Source organism: Podarcis tiliguerta (assembly GCF_965153285.1).
Source record: "Podarcis tiliguerta genome assembly, chromosome: 13".
NCBI classification, from domain to species: domain Eukaryota; kingdom Metazoa; phylum Chordata; class Lepidosauria; order Squamata; family Lacertidae; genus Podarcis; species Podarcis tiliguerta.
Genome location: NC_139546.1, coordinates 37,771,380 through 37,788,336, shown reverse-complemented (window position 1 = coordinate 37,788,336; position 16,957 = coordinate 37,771,380). Strand labels below are relative to the sequence as shown.

The following is a 16,957-nucleotide window of genomic DNA, read 5'->3' as shown; positions in this document are numbered from 1 at the left end:
GTGGGGTGTGCTCACTGTATTTTCATTGATGACATAAGCCAATCTCCAAATGATATTGATTCTTCACATGTGCATCCAAACTCCCCACTGCATGGGGAAAGAGGAGCAGTGCAACTTTCCGTTGTCATGTCTTCCAGTTTGCTATGGTCCAGTTTTCCACTGAATTCAACCTGGTTTTTGATTTTAACTACTACAATGCATTTAAAAGCAAGGTGAAGGAAATAGTCGACGCAATTCAACAGACCAAAGGAAATACTCACACCCCGACTGCCATCCGCTATGTGGCGTGAGTACCAGGGAAATGATTTTTTGGGTTGGAGGAAGAGCCAGGTGCCTTTTGCCCCTTCAGACCCAAGACAATTGCTGCCTTCTTTGCAGGGATCAAGTCTTCTTACCCACGCTTGGCATGCGACCTCACAGCAAGAAACTCCTCATTGTCTTGACCGATGGCGCATCCAATGACAGGAAAACCACATTTGATGTCGCTATACAGGCTGCAGATAAGAAAGGCATCATCCGTTATGCCATTGGGGTATGGAGTTCAAAACCATCATTGAGGCTGCAATGTGTGGATTCTGTGGCTGCACCATGCAAGCGGACAAGTGCAGGATCAGTACCTTGGGGAACCAAGTGCTGAGGTTATATGTGGCAGGGACCCGTTAGTAATGGGGGGACAAGACGTCTTTATAGAAATTCCCTGTTGCTTGTTCCAGGTTGGCAAGGAAATTAAAACAGATGAGCTGAACACAATTGCTTCGTCACCTAATAATGTTTTCGAAGTCGACAGCTTTGATGCGCTCAGTAGCATTCAAAACCAGCTGAAGGACAAGATCTTTGCCATTGAAGGTCAGTGTCGCAAGGTGATACAGCATCTTTGCTGATGCTCAGTTCTGTCCAAGAACTATAGGCGTGGTACAGTAAAGGGGGGGGGCAGGCTGTAAAGAACTGATGTACCTAACAAGGGAATGAAGTTTAAGTTTCAGAATTCACAAAATGACATGGGCACTGTGGAACAGGGCGAGTCGTTGTGTCAATCATTATTGCTAATGCTGAGGCGTCCAACAGATTCACCAACACTGTGGAACCTGACTCTGCCCAGCCATTTACAAAGGAGGTGCAAATGTGGGGGTGCCATCCATGCTGAAGCCCCACAACAAAAGTACTTCTTGTACGAAAGATTACTCTTCTCCCAACCCTGGAAAACTGAATTTGTTCTGCTGTAACATGACCATTTAGAAAGGGCAGATTTTGAGGCCAACCTTCCTCTTCTCCTTGCCCCCCCCTTCCATTCTTTACCTCTTGCCTGTCTTAATTATCTTTCGTTTCCCAAAAAGGGACCTCTGGAATCTCTGCTGGCAATTCATTTCAAAAAGAACTTTCTCAGGGTGGATTCAGTGCCCTCCTCACCCCAGTGAGTAGAAACTCTTGTCATAAGAACATATGCTTTGTTTTGGGTATTTATATCCCACTTTTTAGGCAGACCTCACAAAGTGGTTTACAAAAGACCATCCAAACAATAAGTGTGTGTGTGTATACAGTGCTTTTTTTCCTAAAAAAATGTTTGGGGTACACTCATTTTGACTCAAGAAATTCACCATTTTATAGTTCAAATTGGGGAAAATAAATACAGTAAATGGACAAAAGTACAAAGATTCACAAAATGTTTAGGGGTATGCATAACCCTGCGTCCCCCCATAAAAATGCACTTGTTGTGTGTGTGTGTGTGTAAAATAAAAGGGAACAATAACTTTGTTTTAGAAGAAGCTATAATTTGCTTCCACTCCCTTCAGGACTCTGGCTTCCAATGTTATGAGAGATGGTGAAAAAGTAATCCAATTCTATTTTCCCATTCAGTTATGCATCTCAGTTGGTTCCTCTTAATCTTTCATTCATGAGTTCTGAAAACAATTCCTACCACCGTCCCTATTTAAAGGGAAGTCTCTCCTCATGGGCTGCCACAACTAGCAATACAACACTGTGTCTGATGGATTTGTCTTTTTGCCGTGCAGCCTTCCCCCACCCCAAAATTTTCCTTTGGGGAGACTTACTCATGAATGTTTTCTGCTGATGCACAGAGTCTGATCACCATATATAGAGAAGGACTCAGTTTCTCCCCCTCCCAATTGGTTCGCACCCTGGGAATGTTGTTCCCTTTGTGTGTATGTAGTTTGACTGTTTGGTTCAAGTTATTTGCAGCTTTGTGCTCTGCAGGTATCTTTCTGTAGTTCAGCTGTTCCTATTTGTAAACTGATCTGGATTTAAATCTGCATACTGGCCTATAAGGGATAGGACTGGTAGGAGAATAGCTTTGAACTAGATGATCATTGAATAAATTTAATAAATTTGTGTTGTTTTTTTAAACACCACAATAATTCTATGATTACATGTAGAACACCCTGTTATTTTGTTATGCAGAGTGGGGAAATGCTTGACTTGGCTTTGTTTGGTCATTAATTGGAGGAGAACTGAGAGGTGCAATTTGACTACTCATGTCTAAAACAGAATGGGCTGGGGAGTAGAGCTCAGTTATTGATGTTTTTGTTGTTAATTCAATTGTTATATCACTCTTATCAAAACGTCCCAGGGTGGTGCACCACATTAACACATTTTACGGAGCACTACAAAACACACACAGTAAAAAACATAATAATAGACAGCATAATAATAATAATATAATCCCACAGCTTTAACAAGCCATAGATTATTTAATGACCAAAGGGTAAAGAGGAATGGTTTTACCTGGTGCCTAAAGACATGTAACCATGGCGCCAGCCGAGCTTCTCTGGGGAAAGTATTCCACAGTCAGGGAGCCACCACCGAAAAGGCCCGTTCTTGTGTTTCCACCCTCCGAACCTCTCGGGGAGCAAAGACATAAAAAACAGCCTTGGATGACAAGTGCAGGGGCCAAGTCAGTTCCTATGGGAAAAGGCAGTCCTTCAACACCGAGAAACCACCACCACACCTGGGACTGCAGTCTGTACTCCCCTCACCTCCCTATCTTTCTTCACGCCTCCATCCTCTTGCAGGGACATGTGGTGACTGGAGCTGTTGGTGCTCACACTTGGTCTGGGGGTCTGGAGGAACAGTCTTTGGGAGACCCTCCCCAAATCAAATTCCTGAACGTTTCCTTCAATGTCTCATATCTGGGTGAGTGAGGCAGCTTCTCCTTTGCTTCCATATCTAATGGCCTGCCAGGAGCTAACTCATCCAACCCAAAGTCCACAACCTCCTCTTTCTTTGTCTCTGACAGGCTATTCAGTGGCTGTAGCTCAGCGTGGAAAGAAGCAGTTCTACATAGCTGGGGCTCCGCGATACCAGCATGTCGGAGCTGTCGCAGTCTTTGAAAGCCGGAGTAAGCGCTTGGTGGTATTCACTGAAGGGGTTCAGGTAAGAGGCAGAAACCGGGGTGCAGATCAGTCTCCCATTCACTTCATCTTGGGTGTGAAAGTTGTAAGCTGCCCTGGAAGTTTTGTTTTAAAGCAAGGCAGGCTTCCTTAACTAATCTAGAACCAGCAGAGAGATAGGAGCGCAGGAGTCAGTCTCTTGGCCCATGTAGTTTGGTACTGTCTGCACTGACTCGGCAGCAGTCAGCTTCAGGCAGCGGATGTTCCCATCCCTGCCTAGAGATGCTGAGGATGGAAACCTGGGACCTTCTGCATGCCAAGCAGGTGTCCTACAGCCTTTCCCCTCTTTCCCTTAGAAAGTTTACTTCAAACACATGGAAGAGACAGAGGGAGTTGATAATCAAACAGCTTGTCAAAAATCACTGAGCAGCTGCTAAACAATAAGCAGACATCATATTGATAGTGACTAGGAGTAAATCCTGCAACTATAGGTGGTACCTCAGGTTACATGCACTTCACGTTACAGACGCTTCAGGTTACAGACTCTGCTAACCCAGAAATAGTACCTTGGGTTAAGAACTTTGCTTCAAGATGAGAACAGAAATTGTCTTCCGGCAATTTGTGGTGCTTCAGGTTAAGAACAGTTTCAGGTTACGAACGGACCTCCGGAACGAATTAAGTACTTAACCCGAGGTACCACTGTATTAAAATCTGAAAAGGCTCTATTCCTGTGTTTCTCCTTTTTCCTGTGCCCCCTTCTCTGACTGACCTTTATTTGATCACAGATTCCAGTTGACTATCTGATTAATTCTGCCTGTCAGTCTCAAACTGCTTCACATCAATATTCCAAGAGGGTTTTGGGCCTACATCTTCTCTCTCTCTCTCTCTCTCTCTCTCTCTCTCTCTCTCTCTCTCTCAGGGCCAAGCTAGACATGAAACTAAAGTTATGAGTGCCATTAGCCTGCCCTGTTCTTAAAATCTAAATAATTGGTGGTAAATCTATGGACCTCATTAAACCTGCTAGACCTTTTGACATGCGCGTAGCCAGGCTTTTTGTTGGGGAGGGCCTTTTGCTAGGGAAGGCATAACCTTAGTTAGCTATGTATTTTTTTTATGGGGGGGGGAGCTGCCCCACCCTGTCCCCCCTTGGCTACACCCATGCCTCTCAGTTTGGCCCATGAGTCTGTTTTGGCAAAGATTAAGCCCACTGGTCTAATTGGTCATCTTCACTTCTGCCAGTCACCTCCATATTGTATTTCTATTTCTTTCCAGTTGGGTTCTTACTATGGGGCTGAAGTCTGCTCCGTTGACCTAGATGAAGACAACAATACCGACCTTGTTCTGATTGGGGCTCCCCATCATTACAGTAAGAACCAAGGTGGGCTTGTTGATGTCCACTCTATGAATGACCAGGTGAGGAAACGCAACAGTGGTAGGGTTGGGAAGGGTGGGCGGGAAGAAGGGGCAAGGAGGAGGATGGACCAGACTTGCTCACATCTATAATAATAATAATAATAATAATAATAATAATAATAATAATTTATTATTTATACCCCGCCCATCTGGCTGGGTTTCCCCAGCCACTCTGGGCGGCTTCCAACAGAACACTAAAATACAATAACCTATTAAACATTAAAAGCTTCCCTAAACAAGGGCTGCCTCCAGATGTCTTCTAAATGTTTGGTAGTTATTTTTCTCTTTGACATCTGGTGGGAGGGTGTTCCACAGGGCGGGTGCCACTACCGAGAAAGCCCTCTGCCTGGTTCCCTGTAACTTGGCTTCTCGTAGCGAGGGAACTGCCAGAAGGCCCTCGGTGCTGGACTTCAGCGTCCAGGCAGAACAATGGAGGTGGAGACGCTCCTTCAGGTATACTGGACCAAGGCCATTTGGGGGTTTAAAGGTCAGCACCAATACTTTGAATTGTGCTTGGAAATGTACTGGGAGCCAGTGTAGGTCTTTCGGCGGCCGCTCCCAGTCACCAGTCTAGCTGCCGCATTCTGGATTAGTTGTAGTTTCTGGATCACCTTCAAAGGTAGCCCCACGTAGAACGCATTGCAGTACTCCAAGCGAGAGATAACTAGAGCATGCACCACTCTGGCGAGACAGTCTGCAGGCAGGTAGGGTCTCAGCCTGCATACCAGATGGAGCTGATAAACAGCTGCCCTGAACTTCTGGAAAAACTGAACTTCTGCTCCATCCAGCTTTCATGGGAAATGTTGGGATGCAGCTCAGCTTGCTGAGTGGTTTGCACAGGGTTAATGCAGATAGAGAGGGGAATTTATTTGTTTTTCAAAAAATTTTATTGGTTTTCACAATATTATAAACGAACAAACACACAAGACAAACAAACATAAATCATAACCTTATTGAAAATTACACTTATTAACTTTGTTAAGTGACTTCCTCGCTTCCCCTTGGTTGAATTTCATTGCATATCCTTTTAACGGTTTTCCAAATCCCAATTCTTATGAAATTTAACTGAAACATTAACATCCTTAAATCTTCACCTTATGGAATTAAACATATTAATTCATCACTCTGCCACAGTGATCCCTGTCTGAAGCTGCTCTTAGCCCTGATGCTGCCAGTGGACACTTCTCTCTCAGGATTAGTAGCAGCTCTGAGAGGTGATTTTTCATTGGGGTCACAGCAGGGGATTGAAAGGATTAACCCTTCCCACTGCAGAGCTGTTTCAAAGTGTTGAAGTCGTCATGGGTTGTATCCAGCTAAGTTCTACTCAGTGTAGAAATGGATGGATCCAAGTAAGGATTAGATTGCACAACCTCCGCCCACCCCTCCAAATTTTAATTGTTTCCTTACAAGTCAACCATGGTACAAAATTGGACCTTAAATTGTAACACCAAGGCAGAGACTGCCATCTTGAGCTCATAGATGAAATAAGATTTAACTGGGGGACTCATGTTCACTAGGACAGTAAACATCATTGTCAGGCCCCAGGAGGTTGATTGAGGTCCGTTTAATTCAGGATATGTGTTTTGGTTGTATTGCCTCATTGCTTTTAGAGAATGGTCTTAGTTCATCTTCCCACTGTGTCTATTTTTTTATAAAAAATAATGTCATACTAATGCTTCTTTAAATGCTGTTCCTTCTTCCGGTTATTGATTGATTGGAGTCGTTTTAATGCCAAATATATTTGCCGCCTTGAAATTTGGTTATGGGAAGTTGGAGAGGGTATAACTATGTTAATGAGACACATGCCTCCCGGCAGGGTGACCTTGTTTCCCTCCAAACGCTTCGTGGGGATCCTGGCAGCAGCTTTGGCCGTTTTGGGGCAGCACTCTGCGCTTTAGGGGACGTAAGCGGGGATGGCTTTGCAGATGTGGCTATCGGAGCCCCCATGGAGGATGAAGATCGTGGGGCCATTTACATCTTCCTGGGAGAAGCAGGCAGGCTGAAAAAACACCACAGCCAGGTGAGCCTGAGAGTCAAAAGTGCATATATTGGAACAGCAAGGGCATATATTGTCTGCTTGTGTGTGGCAAGGTGGTCCAATGGTTAAAGAGCTAGGCCAGGGATGGGGAATGTGGCCGTTTTGGGTGGTTTGGGCTGTTTTGACGCTGGACCACAACTCCCATCGTCTCTGACCAATGGCCATGCTGGCTTGGTGGGGGAGAGCATCGGTTTCCTATTCCTCATGCAGGCAGTACAGATTCAGTCCCTCCACATCTCTCCATTGAATTCTTATGAGCCGATTCCTGAATCAGTCTCCACTGATCATTGATGAAATGGGAACAGTAAAGCAACAGAGTTGTTGGAAAGCAATTGCAGCCAGGTCTGGATAGAAGCCCAGTTCAATACATAATCTCAATACCCGCTCCCTTTTTGGATGACAGATGTGATCCCTGCCTCCCTAATATTGGGCCCAGATCATCTTTGCACAGATTAATGCAGAATCTGTACTTCTATAATTAAAAAACAACAACAACAACAATAATAATAGATGTGACAACTTGCATCCAGTAACTAAACAGCACATTTTATAAATTCTGGCTGTTGTCACACACACACACACACACACACACACACAGAAAGTGTGTGTCCTTTTTCAAAACTATTATAGTTTGCCCTATGCAGATTTAATGAATGAATCGTTTAAAAGACTTAAAATGGAATTGATTAATTGGCTATTATTTTCTTAATTGGGTCTAAAACAAAGGCATTGGAGAAATGGGCAGGTGGAATAGCTGAACTGAGGGTGTGTCTACCTCATCTGCTGAGGAACCCTAACCTTCCTTGTTCCCCTATTTTCTCTTTCCCCCTCAACATATTTAGCGGATTGCTGCCAAGTCTCTCTCTCTGGTGTTTCATTATTTTGGACAGTCCATCCAAGGTAGAATGGATCTGAGCGAGGATGGACTGACTGACCTGGCTGTCGGGGCGCTAGGAAGCGCAGTGCTGCTTCGGTAAGCATGGGCAAGGGCAGTGATGGGTGTGGATTGTGGGTAGGCCACAAAGGGCGGGACATAATTGCAATGTGTCTTCCCCATCTGCCTCGAAATTCTGCATCCTGAACTAGATTTTAAAAACCTGCACAAACCTGTTGCGTGTACTCTGGCCAGCTAGCCGTCAGTTTGGTGCACCCTAATTGCCTGCCTTTTTCTGAGCATGCCTTGGCCTGCTGTGGCAATTGCTACACCTTCCTGCCAGCTGTGATGCTGCCCCCATGTGGTGGGGAAGAAGAAGGCTCTTAATATATCAGGCTGCTGGGAGTGTGGATACGTTAGCTCAGGGGTCAGCAAACTAAGGTCTGGGGGTCGGATGTGGCCTACCAGGCTCATAAATCAGGCCCGCGGACCCTGCCACCCACTCGGTCAGTCCTCTTGTGCTGTGGACGCCTTGCCGCGCAGGGACTGACTTCTGCGACGCTGGCACGGCTTCTGGGCAGACAGCTCTGGGCAGGTGGCGACGCTGTTGTGGCTTCGAATTGGCTGCACGAAGTTCCTGCAGCCAATCCGAAACCTCTTCGCCTGCGGCTGAGGTAAACCCGGCGCGGTCATGGACAGACAAGCATTGTGAAGGGTGCGTTGTGGGGCTTCAGCCAGAGCTTGGCGCACCTGCTGGCCCTGTGCCCGGCTCGGTGCTGCTGCTGGTGGTACGCTCGGTGGCCACGCTGGAGCAGCTGGAGGGTGAGCTGTGCACTGCCTGCCCAGTGCACTGAGTGTGCGGCCTGCCCGCCGACCCGGCCTCAGACAATGGGCCGCAGCGCGTGGTGCAGACCTTCTGGGAGCTCTGCGGGGATGGGCTGATGGAGCAGCTGCAGCTCATCAACAACGCCGGTGAACGGGCAGAGCAGAGACGTGCTCCTGAGCACGTGCAGAGTGTGTTCCTCCTCCAGGTCCGGAGGCAGCTGCGGGACCGGCTTGCAGGGTATTTATATTTTTCAAAATATAGCCCGGCCGCCCACAAGGTCTGAGGGACAGTGGACCGGCCCCCTGATGAAAAAGCTTGCTGACCCCTGTGTTAGCTGAAAGACCAAGCGTGCTGAATATGAAGCACAGAGACCTATGTGGAGTCTGAGTGGGGCACTTCCTGCTCCAGGAAGTTAATGTGGGTCTGGGTTCCAGACTGGGCCTGATCCAGGACTGCTGGCAATTTGGACAGCTGCTGGTTTGAACAGGCCTCCCCTTTTATCCCCTGCCTCCCAGATCTCGGCCTGTTTTCACAATCAACTCTTTGCTGACTTTCTCGCATCGCTGGATCCCCTTGGATGACCCTAAGTGTGGAAGCGGGAACGTTTCAGGAATTGCCCCCCGTGGGAAAGCCAGTCTTTGCTTCACCCTAAAACTCGTCAGCACAAAATGGACCCACGGTAAAGGCACCATCTCAGTTCTCCTTTTGCTTAGTTATTTTTCTCATTCTTTTATGAGTCCTCTCAGTGTTATTTATTTTTTGTGGACTTGTTTGTTCCTTTCCCCTCACCTATTCTCTCTGCAGCTGCTCATTATCTTATCATTTTTCTTTAGATCCCATTCTCACAGCCTGACTCTTGTTGCTTATTTTCTCACTTACTTTTCTTATCCATTCCCTCTTGCGTTAAAAATGATGTTTAAGATCAACAATTCTTTTTGTCTTTCATTTTCTCAGTGATTCTCTCATTAAATTCATAGTGACTCCAGAGTCCCGCTTAGCGCAGGAATCGGGTGCCCCTGGGCCTCCAGATGTTGCTGAACCACAACTCCCATCAGCCCTAGCAAGCATGGCTATGGGTCAGGAATGATGAGAGCTGGAGTTCAGTACATCTTGGACAGCCAAAATGTTTAGTTCGTTCTGCTCCTGTGATCCAATTTGTTTGTATGTTTTGGAAAGAAAATAGGTGCCCTGCAAGCTGCGATCTCATTTACTCTCCGGTCTGATGCTAAGCAGTCTCCATCACGCCTGACGCTAGAAAATGAGGCTTCCACGTTCTCAGACACCATCCTGGTTGGAACTGAGCCAGTCTGCATCGACAAGATTCTCCATGCTCCAGTAGGTTGAAATATGGCGCCCTGGGTAATTGTAGTTGTGTATGTGTGTGTGTGGCAGTGCCAGGAATATCTAATGCAGAATTATCTCAGCACCTCACCAGACTTCAGCTCCCAGAATCCTTTGGTAGAAGCCATGACAGCTACAATGGTCTAAAAGTGATACAGTGGTACCTCAGGTTAAGTACTTAATTCATTCCGGAGGTCCGTTCTTAACCTGAAACTGTTCTTAACCTGAAGCACCACTTTAGCTAATGGGGCCTCCTGCTGTCGCTGTGCCACCAGAGCACAATTTCTGTTCTCATCCTGAAGCAAAGTTCTTGACCCAAGGTACTGTTTCTGGGTTAGCGGAGTCTGTAACCTGAAGCGTATGTAACCTGAAGTGCATGTAACCCGAGGTACCACTGTACAGTAAATGACCTACCTGTTGGAGAAACACTGATTTTTGGAAGCTCACAGTATTTAAAAACATTACTGTGGGAATGATCACTTCATTTTCAGGGAGAAATGTATTGGCTGGGTGGAAACTTGTGATTTCCTTTTTTTTTTTTTACTGTCTTCCAGCTCTGCCTGGATGATTCCTTCTCTCCACTTGTGCTGCGGGCAGATGTAACGGCCGAGGGGAAACCAGATGCCTCTGCAAGGAACCTACGCCCTGTCCTGGACCCTGGAACTAATTTGTCCACTGAGATCAAGGTCTTATTTCCTGGCCGTTTCCCTTCAAGCCCATCTCCTAGGACCTAGGACAAGGCTCCTCCATCAAAGGAACGGCTCATCCCAGAGAACTTAGTACAGAGGGATTTGTTGACTGGGCAACCCTAAATTGTTCTAAATAAAGGAACCTTGCTTAATCTAAGGAGATCTAGGCCTGGTCAGTGCCTGGGTGGTGGAACCTTGTGCATGCCACAGGGAAAGTATTATAAATGTAATAATAAATACTGAATGCACAGTGGAAATAGAAATCAGCAACTTTGTTGCCTTAGTTTGTTTAACAATGATGACCAAAAGAAATACAGTGGTACCTTGGTTCTCAAACGCCTTGGTACTCAAACAACTGGGGACCCAAACACTGCAAACCCGGAAGTAAGTGTTCCGGTTTGCGAACTTTTTTCAGGAGCCGAACTTGCTCCATTTTGAGTGTCACACTTCCATTTTGAGTACTGTATTATGCTTCCGATTTGAGTGTTACTCTTCTGATTTGAGTTCCGCACTTCCGTTTTGAGAGTTACGCTGAGTTCTGTCTGTTTCTGCTATTTATTTTCTGTTTTTGTGGCTCTTTTTTTGTTTTTGTGACTGCGTGGAACCCAGTTCAGCTACTGATTGACTGATTAATTGATTGTGTGACTGCAGTACATTGTTTACTGCTTTCATTTTATGGATCAGTGGCCTCGTTAGATAGTAAAATTCTTGTTAAATTGCTGTTTTAGGGGTTGTTTTTAAAAGTCTGGAATGACTTAATCCATTTTGCATTACTTTCTATGGGAAAGCGCGCCTTGGTTTTGGAGTGCTTTGATTTCGGAACGGACTTCCAGAACGGATTAAGTTTGAGAACCCAAGGTACCACTGTAGATGAAAGGATAAGGGGAAAAACATTCTCACAGAGAACTTGTATGCTTCTGTAGACGTTACCGAAATATTTATTTATTAATTAAAATGTCTCAGCCACGCTTCATTCAAAAATATCTCAGCACAAAAACACAAAATGCAATAAAAGCAAAACATGACCCTGGTCTGGCCCAAGCAGTGACCCCAGCCAGGAGGCGTCTGTTGGCCACAGAGACCTGGGGTCCCAGGGTCATGTACAGTGGTACCTCGGGTTAAGTACTTAATTCGTTCCAGAGGTCCGTTCGTAACCTGAAACTATTCTTAACCTGAAGCACCACTTTAGCTAATGGGGCCTCCTGCTGCTGTCGTGCCGCCGGAAGACAATTTCTGTTCTCATCTTGAAGCAAAGTTCTTAACCCAAGGTACTATTTCTGGTTAGCAGAGTCTGTAACCTGAAGCGTATGTAACCTGAAGAGTCTGTAACCTGAGGTACCACTGTACTGGTAATCCCATTTCAATAATTAGTCAGGAAAGTCAGACCAAGGAGACATTCCCGCAGGGGCAAAGCTAAACAACCAGAGCTTAGAGTCCAGGGTGCAAGGGCAGGCCAAGCAGAGTTATGGTTGCAATGAGGTTAGCCAAGCAAAGCGAGAGGGCAGATCCAGATAAGCAAACTCCTACAAGCTAGGAGAGGTCCCAGCAATCCAAACGGGTAGCACCATGGATAGCTCCAAGTAGCCTCCCGGTGAGAAACGAGAAAAAACCTTGGAACACCCTCGGAGGCTCATTTCCTTTTGTATTGCCAGGTTCCCTTCAAGCAAGACTGCGGCCTCGATAAAATTTGTGTAGCTGATCTTCGAATCTCCTTTAACTTTTCAGGGTGAGTAGCCTATTTTGTGCCTACAAGGGCCATCCCAATATGTTTTTGCTGCCCTTAGATGCTGTGCTTCCAGACCCCTTCCCGGCTGGTTGGAGTGCGGTGCTGATAGCGCCGAGGTTGCAGGTTCAATCCCCCTATGGGGCAGCTGCATCTTCCTGCATCGCAGGGCCAACTCTGCAATGCTATGATTCCGGTGGTGCCCAGCCAGTGACCTTCACCGAGGCAGCAACGCTTCTGAACATCGCAGGAGGGGAGAGTTGTGCTGTTGTGCTCAGGCAATGCTTGTGGGCTTCCCCCAGGCATCTGGTTGGCCACTGGGAGAAAAGGATGCTGGATGTGGAGGGTGACTGGCCTGATCCTACAGGATCCTTCCTATGCTCTTACACGGAAACAGGAGCCAAGATGTGCAACCCTGCTATTCTCTCGGAGGTTGCATGGGATGTTGGGTTGTGACACCCGGCAAGTATGAAGCAGTGTACGAGCCAAGAAATAGACCAGAACATGTGGGGGTGAACCTCTTTAATCATGTGCTTGCCAGTTACTTTAATGCTCAACCTGAGTGTTTCTCCCAGAATTGCCCATACACCAGGGATCCTGAGAGTCCCTCTTGGCTCACACAGATTATTGGCTTTCTTCAGGCACCTTGAGCTGAGGTGATCTGCTTCACCAGCTAGAACAAAGTGACATTGATCGTTAGGTCAAATTCTTTACCATTGTTTTCTTACAACTCTAGTGGTGTGACTGTGCCCATTTTACAGAGTGAGAAACAGAGGTGAAGAGACAGAGAGACTTAGGAACATAGGAAGCTGCCTTATATTGACTCAGGCCATTGGTCCATCCACCTAAGAATTGTCTACACTGACAGACAGGGTTTTGTCTCAGGCCTACCTGGGGATTGAACTTGGGACCTTCTGCATGCAAAGCAGATGCTTTAACCACTGAGCCACGTTGCCCAAAGGGAACTTCCAGCTTGCCCAGCGTCTTAACTCCTGGAGACTGAGCAAATGTTTCTCTCAATAAATTTCAGGTCAAAAGGTCTTAAACTGAGTCCAAATTTCATACTGAACTTAACACTGAAACTAGAAAACGTGGGAGAGGCAGCGTACAACCCACACCTTTCATTTTACTACTCTTCTGTTTTGTCCTTCCGAGGGCATTCCGTTCTTCAGGTGAGTTGGATGAATAATTAGGGGGTGGGGGAAAGTAGAAGATTGGGGAAGGTTGGAGGCAGAGGACGCCAGGGATTCTGGAAGACAACTGAAGACTTGTGGATAAGGAGATGAGTGTCTGATAATAAGAAGAAGATATAGGCCCAGCTACCAATCTTTTGTTTCAAATTCCTCCTCCAATTCAATATATATATATATATATATATATATATATATATATATATAGCGAGAGAGAGAGAGAGAGAGAAACCAAAAATAGTTTCTGGAGACTTAAGCCCTGAGCATATTATCTGGAGATAAAGCAGAGGTTTGGTGGCCAGCTGTCATGTATGATCTAGTTGAAATTCCTGCTTTGCAAGGGTTGGGATAAGATAACCTTTGTGGTCCCTTCCAACTCTACAATTCTATGAAAGTTACAGAGACTTGTATCTTTTCCAAGGGAGGGGAAAGGAGCTTGTGAGGGGCAATTCTGAAGGGTGGGAGGGGAGTTGACCCAAGGGGGAAAGGCTAAGCGGTCCTCTTGGTCCCTGGTTGAAGACTGCAGCCTCCCTTGGCTGCTGTTCGTTTAAACAACCAAGACCCCTTGAAAAAATGTGCATGTGGCCCCATGCAGTTCCGCCCAAGGTGGAGGTGGTGGGGAGCCTCACCAGTCTTAAGCCTTCTTGCCTGTTCATTCTGTTTTCTGCTACTTTGTGGTAAACAACAGAAATCTCTATTCCTCCTTTGTAATCCGCTTGTGATTTTACTTATGATGATTCATACCCCCCTCCATCCCTCATTCAAGTCCAATTGGCGTCTCTCCCCGGCCTGCCAAATGCATGGACCCCAAGGAAATGCGTCAGTCCGTCACAGCTCCTGCCGCTTCAACCCACCAGTCCTCAAGGGAGGCACCCAGGTAACGAGTGGATGTGGAAGCCTGAGAAAATCAATGTGCGAGTGAAATGGAATAATTGGGCTATGAGTGAGACATTGAGAGAGAGAGAGAGAAAGTTTTAAGAATGTGAAAAAGGTACAGGAAAGAAAACAGGGTGTTGGATTGTGGTATGTGATGCATTTATAGACAGGGCAGCTGGTGTTCCCCAAAAGCACAGAATTCAGCATTGCTCTTTCTATTTTGGTTCTTAACCGCCCCCCCCCCCGTTTCTCGTTCATATGCCGGGGTGGGGGGATCATGACACTGGATGGCGTGTGTGGTGACATCTAAGAAGCCAGAGAGGGCTGTCAGATTTGAATAGTATGAGTAGTCTTTTGCCTTTCCCTGTGACTGGTAGAAGCCAAATCAGTTATGTAAAATAAGCCAAAGGGAGCAGATCTGCTGCGTCTGTGCAATTCATACAGGCTGCGGATTTTGGGTTACTGCCAGGGCCAACCTCAATAGTGAGGTCAGATGTTTCCTGGCACTCCAAGACCAGCAGAGGGCTCAGCTCCCTGACAGCCCCTCCAGTCTCTTCACTTTGCACAGGGAATTCAAGAAGCTCAGGAGCAGCACTGGGAGAATATTTGCACACCATGCGTCTTCCAAGTTAAAGGGAGGTCTGGCAATCGTGGAACTGGTTACCTGGCTTAACATTTAATTTGGGGGTGCTGGGAGGGTGGGACGCAGAGAGCACACTTTCCTGTTGATATCAGATGCTTTTGACTCTGAACCAATGGCTTCATTGGGATTTTGAACTGTCTCCCCCTCATTCTAGCCAACTCTCAAGACTTAAATGATCCAACACTGGTTCGATTCTACTGAGAATGTCTGACAGTCAAGAAATTATCAGTTTTAAGATGAGAATAAATATATCTAGAGGTCCAGCATCTTCTAACCTTCTGGACCTCTGTGATCTACCACTGTGCCACCATATTGAAAATGGGCCTTCAGCCTTGCTTTTATTAAAAGTTTTAAGAAAGAATGATGAGGGTGGGTGACAGAGCAGAAATGGAAATCTGTGTGTATACAGGCTCAACCGTTTCTGCCTTTTGTTCTCTCAAGGCCGTACTCCAGATTTCCCTCCAGTCCTCGAAAGGCGATTCCTGGAATGACACTTTTGCTTACTTCGACATACAAGCCCACAGGTAGGGGAAGGCACAGCGTGTCTCTGTCTGCCTCTGCGACTTCTCCCTGCCCATCACTAACTCTCCTTTCGCTTGTGGCCTTCCAGTGAGAACGAGAATGACACACTGAGCGACAACGAGGCCACAGGCCGGCTACCTGTGCTGCACCGAGTCAACGTCATCGTGAAGGGGTAATTGAACACACACACACACCCTTGTCCCCCACGGAGAGCCATGAGGGAGGGTCAAAAGGAGGCTGTACATTTTTTACCTTACACAACAAACGGCCTCACATATCAGGAAGGAACCATAGCATCTCCAGTTGAACAGCAGTGGGGAACTTTAGGCCTGGGAGAGCCAAATGCTTCTCTGTCTGGCCCTTGGAGGCACACTAACCTCCTTTGCACCCTGTGTGGTTTTGATTGGCTGAAATCTTGAACCCTGATAATGCCTCTTGTTTGTCTGGACAAAGGATAGAGGCGGGGGTGTGAGTGTCCGTAGAAACTAGCCAATATGCTATTGATAAAATTTACCCCTGTTGCCCTGCCCACTTTTGTCTAAGGCCCCTCCCACTATTGACATGGGGCCTTTGGGAGGTTCCTCAGAAGCGAATGTGGCCCCCAGGATGAGTAGACCCCACCACCCCCGAGTTAAAGGGGTGCCATACACATGCCTCACGAAACCTCTTGATTCCTCTTGGGAGCAACAAAATTGATCATGTGTTCTAGCTCGGGGGGGGGGAATTGCCAGGGGTGGGAAATGCCCACCCCTTGGAGCCACAGAGAGAGTAAAAAAATAAGAGTTTCCTACAGCCTGAAGACCCGGAAGTGTCTCTGGACAGTGCTGGCCCCCGGCCTCTTACGTGAGATGGGCGCACAACCCTAGAGTCGGACACGACTGGCCCGTACGGGCAGGGGTACCTTTACCTTTACCTTTACAGCCTGAAAAGTCCCACGATTCATCATGATTTTTAGCAGATCCAGAGTGCCTTTGCTCTCTCCCTGGCATCTCCCTGATAATTTTGGCAAAATGTTCCGTTTAATACTGGACGTGATCTCGGTGTCCTACATAAACATTTGTCCTCCCCCAGGCTGGCGTCCACGGCGTACCTTAATTTCTCCACCAAGATGCCGGAGAAGAAGACTCTCACGCATGCCTTTGAGGTAATGTGTCTTCTTCTCCCTTCTGTCCACCCTCCTGTCGTGTCTCCCTGTGTCCATACTTTAGAGCAAGAATGGGGAACCCGTGGCCTCGAGATGTTGGTAGATAACACTTCCCACCTTCCATGACAGATGGTCATTCTGACTAGGACTGATGGGAACTGGTGTCCAACTCTAGCTGGAGGACCACTGGTTCCCCAGTCCTGCTTTGCAGGAACAAATCTCTTTGAGGCTCATCTCCCAGCCACCCGGCCCTCTAAGATCTGAGGGAGAGGCCTCAATTTCAGTTCCTTCCATTTGCGACCTGACAAAAAATGTTTTGGGTTTTTTTACAACA

At 46.8% G+C, this 16,957-nt stretch overlaps 1 protein-coding gene across 2 annotated transcripts in view; it reads left to right on the top strand.

Annotated features, from left to right (window-relative positions):
• Positions 1-16,957, top strand: part of LOC310663642 (integrin alpha-X-like) — a 28,302-nt gene that overhangs the window by 7,472 nt on the left and 3,873 nt on the right. For both annotated transcript variants that reach the window (XM_083411707.1, XM_083411708.1), the window contains exons 7-24: positions 138-286; positions 379-532; positions 714-846; positions 1,335-1,411; positions 3,027-3,147; positions 3,251-3,387; positions 4,617-4,757; positions 6,574-6,777; positions 7,638-7,768; positions 9,011-9,174; positions 9,679-9,830; positions 10,391-10,522; positions 12,178-12,251; positions 13,279-13,420; positions 14,205-14,315; positions 15,399-15,481; positions 15,568-15,651; positions 16,551-16,623. In XM_083411707.1, coding sequence (XP_083267833.1) covers positions 138-286; positions 379-532; positions 714-846; positions 1,335-1,411; positions 3,027-3,147; positions 3,251-3,387; positions 4,617-4,757; positions 6,574-6,777; positions 7,638-7,768; positions 9,011-9,174; positions 9,679-9,830; positions 10,391-10,522; positions 12,178-12,251; positions 13,279-13,420; positions 14,205-14,315; positions 15,399-15,481; positions 15,568-15,651; positions 16,551-16,623 — 2,262 coding nt within the window. The remainder of the gene's footprint in view (positions 1-137; positions 287-378; positions 533-713; positions 847-1,334; positions 1,412-3,026; positions 3,148-3,250; positions 3,388-4,616; positions 4,758-6,573; positions 6,778-7,637; positions 7,769-9,010; positions 9,175-9,678; positions 9,831-10,390; positions 10,523-12,177; positions 12,252-13,278; positions 13,421-14,204; positions 14,316-15,398; positions 15,482-15,567; positions 15,652-16,550; positions 16,624-16,957) is intronic.